Raw genomic sequence first — 6216 nt, forward strand, 5'->3', positions numbered from 1 at the left:
GCTCAAGTGGTAGAGCGCTAGCCTTGAGCTGAAGAGCTGAGGGACAGCGCCCAGGCCCAGAGTTCAGGCCCCACAACCGGACCCAAAAAAAAAAGCAGCACATGTAATATCCTAATTTTCTACACTCATAAATAATGTCTTACATAGCCTTCAAGAGTCTTAATTTCTGTGTACATTTATGAAATTCTCATAGAGTGTCAGGAGTTATTTAAAATACAAAGAGTTGGAAGAAATAGCTGCACAAATGCCGTAGTCAGCCTCTCTATCTCCTTCTAGAAAGTAAAAATAGCCAATTACTTGACAATGTAGTCATTCAGTACATTTCTTAAGAGCTGAGATTACAGAGTGAGGAATAGGAACAACTTTGCCAAATTGTTTTTTGTAAGCTTTGAATTACTTGGTTTTCCTACATCCAAATAATTTCTCTACTTAAAAAAGTACTGCAGGCAGGGGCTGGTGGCTCACACCTGTAATCCTAGCTACTCAGGAGGCTGAGCGCAGCGGTTCAAAGCCAGCCTGGGCAGGAAAATCTGTGAGACTCTCATCTCCAATTAACCACTAGAACATCGGAAGTGGCACTGTGGCTCAAGTGGTAGAGCACTTGCCTTGAGCTGAAGAGCTCAGGGACAGCACCCAGGCCCAGAGTTCAAGCCCCAGGACCGACGAAAAAAAAAAAAAAGATAAAAAAGAACTGCAGAAAAGAAAAGTGAATGTGAATGTTAAGATAAAGTTTCTTACCTACGATGTTTCCAGGCACAAAAACCACAGTGCTCATTACAATGGATCCAACCCAGTATAGGCCAACGGTCCTGTAACTCTCCCTGCAACAGAAAACCTTGGCTCCGTGCACTTGTCTTAAAATAATACTCGTAGCAAAAGGTGATACTCAACGTTATTTTTCCTCACTAGTGAACTGCACGCATAGAAACTTATTGAATCAAGAGCAATAAACACAAGGGACCATTTCTGGGTGCAATAGACTGTGTACAGCCTCCTTTGCAACCTTTTGAACAGAACTCTGCCTGCCACACTGCTCTGCTGGCTTTAACTACAGTGTGGCCCTCACTGGACCTTGCATTTCCCCATAGGTACAAAACTCAGCACGGAAAGGGGAAGAGGGGCTGAAGCATAAAGGATGCCGGATCCAGATTTTAAGTCATTCTAAGTGTGGGTGGCGGGATGTAAAATGGACCTTCCTTAGTAGCATGGAGTTTCGGCCAGAGCCCTGAAGGGGAAGGGAATTCCTGACCCAACTCCACATTCTAAAGCAGCTGCCAGACTTTGAGCCCTCATGCCCAGTAAGATGTTCCTTCCGCGGCTGATTCAGTATATATGGAAAGCTAGGAGGCGTTCAGAAGGAACAAGTGGAGAATTCTGCACTTAGTGCCCGGCCCAGCCTGCTGACCCCATGAGAACAAAGCACAGTGTCTCAGGTTATTGCAGGTTATTCTCCTTGGGGAGAAATGGGCCGCCAGCCAAGCATTTCCATTTTGAATGTGACTTGTCTGAGTGAAAGCCGGGGACAGTAGCTGGTTCAAGCCACCTTGAGAGTCCCTCCCCCAGAGAGGCTTTCTGAGACCCCAGAAGGAGCTGGGTCTGGGGGAGCCATCAGTTCTACCAGAGAACACTGCCGGCTTCCCTGACGGCTGTGATGCACAGATTCAAGACATCGGGGTCTCGGGAAGGCCGGGGCCGCTTGTGCACCCCACCGGACAGCCAGCATAGAAAACAGCTGGGGCCTGAGCCTTCCCACAGACCCAGGTCCCAGAGCCGCAGCTGAACTGGGGGAGAAGCTTGACCCTGCACCGAGACCAGAACTTTCCATTAGAATGTGTGCTTGAATTCTTAAAAATGGGACTGTTCTTAGAAAAGAGCATGACCTCAAAGCGACGGGGTCACTGCCTCAGCCGTCAGCAGAGCGGGGGCCAGACCGAGAGGACGTGTTCCAGAAGGCCGTGTGCCGTGACGTGTGCTGACACCAAGCACGGCCGTCTGCGCCGCTGTGCGCACGCTTCCCTACGGACTCACTCGCGGGGCTGAGGTGGAGAGACCCCCCAGACTTACTCCCAGGCGATGGCTGCCACCATCACCAGGTACATCAGGTAGTGGGCCGAGCCGTCCCAGTAGCAGATGATGTGCCCGTGGGCCGTGTTCAGATAGGGCTCGCCCTGAGGAGAGCAGGGGAAGAAAGCCGCTTTGAGTGGGACGCACTCCGTGCAGAGCACCGGACTTCAGTTACAAGGGAAATAACCACCAACTGGTGTGGACGGTGGCGGCCGAGCCACGCCGCGGCGGGGAAGGCGCGGCCGGCGGCTCCTGACGGACCAACTCAGATTTGAACAACGCAAAGGCAGACGGCGGTGTGGTCACTCACAGGCCAAATCTGTGCCTGGAGGGGCCTGGCCGCAGCTGGAGGGGTGCCCAGGGAAAACCCCGCTGGACGAAGCCGGGCTGGCCGTGGCCAGCACAGAGGCCTCTCCCGTGCACATACGGGCGGCGCGCTGAGCCCCCCCTCGCCATCCTCCATTCTGCCTTCCGGCAGCACGAGGAGACCAACGCACCGACTCTGTACGGGTGAGGGTGCCCAGGCTCCGAGGAGAGCCTGCTGCTTCCCACCCACCTCTCCTGCCGCCCCGCACAGTCCCCAGCCTCACCCCGCACCGCACCGCACGCCTCTGGCTTCCCAGCCACCCCAGCTCCTGCCGGCCTCTCCAGGCTGCCTTCCAGCCCTCTGGGCAGCTGCTCCCGTCGGGGCGGACAACCACACTCCCTCCTCCCCCCCCCCCCCCCTTGGGGACCTCCACCTAGACTTCTGCAAGCCAGCCAGTTGAGATGTCAGCCAGAACACCCCCCCCCACCTGACCATACCCAAACACCAGGGGGTCAGTGCGCACACCTGCCGCCGGGCCACCCATGTCCCCCCTCCAGCCTCAGCCCCTCTGCATTCCCTCGGGAATGCCTGCCACCCCTCCTCCCCCCCCACTCCTCGTCTCCCAAGGGCAGGGCAGGTGCCACACGGACCCAGTCTCGTCAGCCACTCGGCAGCGCTGAGCTCCTCTGCCTCTCGGCTCCAGCGAACACTTCCACTCCAAAGCCACGGTCTCCTGGGCCTGGCCCTCCCTGCCACCACCGTGGTGGTCACCCTCATGCTCAGGCTCCCGGCGGCTGGCCCTTCCCAGCACGGTCGCTGTCTGGCCCTGCAGAGGCTGCCTTGTTCCTGGGGTCCCGGCTGGAGACATCGACCCTTCCCCACGTGCCCATCCTCCTGGGTTGACCGCGTCCGCCCCGGTGTGAAGCCTCTGCCCGCACGAGGTAGCATCCAGACCCCTCACACGAGGACTAGACTTCCCACTGCTCCATCTGCTGTGTGACCTGGAGTGCGTGTCAGCCTCCCTGAGCTCCGGTCAGTCCCTATGAAATGGGGAAACAGACCGACACCCTCCCTCTGGGAGGGGCTGGGCTAACCCAGCAGCTTTCATACCTTGGGTTTTACCTCTCAACTTGAAGGCTGATTTGGTCTTCTGAGATTTTAATAGGCTTTTTTTTTTTTTGGTCATGGGACTTGAACTCTGGGCCTGGGCACTGTCCCTGAGCTCTTCAGCTCAAGGCTAGCGCTCTACCACTTGAGCCACAGCGCCACTTCCAGCTTTTTTCTTTTTGCTTACATGGTGCTGAGGAATCGAACCCAGGGCCTCAGGCATGCAAGGCAAGCACTCTACCACTGAGCCACCTTCCCAGCCCCTTAATGTGCTTTTAATAGACACATACTTACTGTATTCACGCAAAGGGACAGGGTGGAGGGAGCAGCCCCTGGAGAGCTCCATGTGCGCCCGGCCCCAGCCTGCCTCTGAAGTGGGGACAGAGGAGGACCAGCACCCTGGCAGGGGCTGGGAGGCCTACCTCTCTCAGGTAGTGTGTCATGAAGCCATCGATGACGCCGTCCTGCTCCAGGCCCGTGATGAGGCTCACCACGCTGGTGAATCCGAAGACTGCGTACACTGCAACAAAGGATGCCGCGATTCAGCACAGCCGCCCTGGGGACGGACGGCGAGCCAGGGGACGGACTCGAGGCACTGTGACACAGACTAGTCCATGCGGCCGCTCCCCACACCGCTCGGCGCACAGGCGCCTGACGCCCCTGACCCTCCAGGAGTCGCCGACACGCGGTTACCGCACAGGTGAGTGAGGGCCTGGCCTGGGGCTCGCTCCTGCAGCTGCAGTGTGCGCCCAGCTGGACACGGGGAGGCAGGGGAGGTGAGTGTGGTGCGGGGGAGGGGGGGGGGGGGCAGCGGGAGCTGAGCAGCGCCAAGGGAGACAGGGAAAGGATGTGGCTCCGGAGTCGGGAGGCCCCGCGCAGCGCAGCCTCCAGCCAGCCCCGACAGCGTCAGCCCTGAAGGTCCTGGCGGATGGCCTGGGAGTCACGGTCCTCTGCATGTTCCTCCTCCCCTGAGGCTCACCAGGTAGAGGATGTTCCGCGTGCCCAGCTGGGCTTCGTGGTGGAACTTTCTCTGCCCTCAGAGAGGAGGTGGAGTGCCAGCTCCAGGCCAAGACCCTCCTGCTCCCCTCGGCACCTCTGCCCGCCCAGACGGAGGCCTGTGCTCCGGAGCTGCTGATGAGACACATGGAGCTGCCCGAAAGCCAACCCAGAGCCGGAGCCGGAGACCCAGCCCCGGGGGCAGGGCCAGTGCTGCGGTAGGACACGTGAATTTGGGGAATGAGTGGTACCAGCATCACCACCAGGGAGACACGTGGGTTGCAGGAGACACCGTGAACGGGCCAGGCAGAGGGGCTCCCCGCACGACCCCAGCTACTCCAGAGATCAGAGGTGCACGGCCACCACCCAGCTTCCTGGGAAGATCAAGGTTTAAGACCAGGCAAAAAGCTAGTGAAGGGCTGGGAAGGTGGCTCGGTGGTAGAGCACTTGCCTTGCATGCCTGAGGCCCTGGGTTCGCTTCCTCAGCACCACATAAGCAAAAAGAAAAAAAGCTGGAAGTGGCGCTGTGGCTGAAGTGGTAGAGCACTAGCCTTGAGCTGAAGAGCTGAGGGACAGTGCCCAGGCCCAGAGTTCAGGCCCCACGACCGGACCCCCCCCACCAAAAAAAAAAAAAGCTAGTGAAACACTGTCTCCGTCGATGAGCCCAGGGGGATGGTGCCCTACGCCTGCCACCCCAGCTGCAGGGCGGAATGGGCAGGAGTACAGAGGCTGAGGCTAGCCCTGGTGAAAACTGTGAGACTCCGCTTGAAAAATAACCAAACCAAAAAGGTCTGGGGGCAGGACTCAAGTGGTAGAGCACCTGCCTAGCAAGCGCAAGGCCCTGAGTTCAAACCCCAGCAGGAAGAAAGGGAAGAAGGAAGGACAGGAAGAAGGGGGGGTCCGGCAGACGAGGCAGTGTCAGTGCTGTTCTCACGAGCTTGTTGCTCTAACCACACTCCTGGGAAATCTCGGAGCTAGCCTCTTCATTCCTACGTGGCAGGGCGTTTGTGAGGAGAGTTCAAATAATACTGCTGACGTGCTCAGGGTCCCTGCAGCTGCTCCCCTGTGCTGTGGCATTTGTTTGCCCAGTACTGACAAGTCTTGAAAGAACACACGTGTAATGCTGAATGCCCACAGTAGAAATGCTAGTCTCTTATTCAGGTGTACAGACCAAGGCTTCAGGCCATGCATCCATGCTCACAAAGGGAGCTGCAAGTGCTGGCTAAAGGCAGGAGGCCCGGGAAGGAGGCCCAGGTAAAGAGCCTGCTGGGGGCAGGGGGGGGAACCTAGGGGTGTGATGGAGGGCGCGGCCTCCAACAGCCCCGCACCCGCAGCTCCCGCACCCAGCCGGCTCAGAGGAGTCCTGCGGGGAGCCATGGCTGAAGGCTGAGGGTGGTGTCATGACAGGGACGCACACCCGCCCCCTCCAAGCAGACCTTCCATAGGACAGGGGGTCAGACCGTCCATAGGACGGGGGGTCAGACTGTCCATAGGACGGGGGGGGGGGTCAGACCTTCCATAGGACGGGGGGTCAGAGCTTCCATAGGACGGGGGGTCCCAACCTTCCATAGGACGGGGGGTCAGAGCTTCCATAGGACGGGGGGTCCCAACCTTCCATAAGACAGGGGGCCAGACCTACCATAGAACAGGGGGTCCCGGGGCGGCTTTCTCGTGACGAGGACTCGGGCCACCACGGCCACCAGAAGCAGGATGAGGGCAGCGACCCCTACGATTGTCCAGGA

At 58.5% G+C, this 6216-nt stretch overlaps 1 protein-coding gene across 1 annotated transcript in view; it reads right to left on the bottom strand.

Annotated features, from left to right (window-relative positions):
* Positions 1–6216, bottom strand: part of Tm6sf1 (transmembrane 6 superfamily member 1) — a 15385-nt gene extending 9169 nt beyond the window's left edge. Inside the window, exons 1-5 of the mRNA XM_013011852.1 lie at positions 6114–6216; positions 3901–3998; positions 2065–2168; positions 739–821; positions 144–166 (exon numbers count right to left, since the gene is read on the bottom strand). Of these exons, the coding sequence (XP_012867306.1) occupies positions 144–166; positions 739–821; positions 2065–2168; positions 3901–3921 (231 nt within the window). The 5' untranslated portion in view covers positions 3922–3998; positions 6114–6216. The remainder of the gene's footprint in view (positions 1–143; positions 167–738; positions 822–2064; positions 2169–3900; positions 3999–6113) is intronic.

This window comes from Dipodomys ordii, unplaced genomic scaffold (assembly GCF_000151885.1).
Source record: "Dipodomys ordii isolate 6190 unplaced genomic scaffold, Dord_2.0 Scaffold15, whole genome shotgun sequence".
NCBI classification, from domain to species: Eukaryota; Metazoa; Chordata; class Mammalia; order Rodentia; family Heteromyidae; genus Dipodomys; species Dipodomys ordii.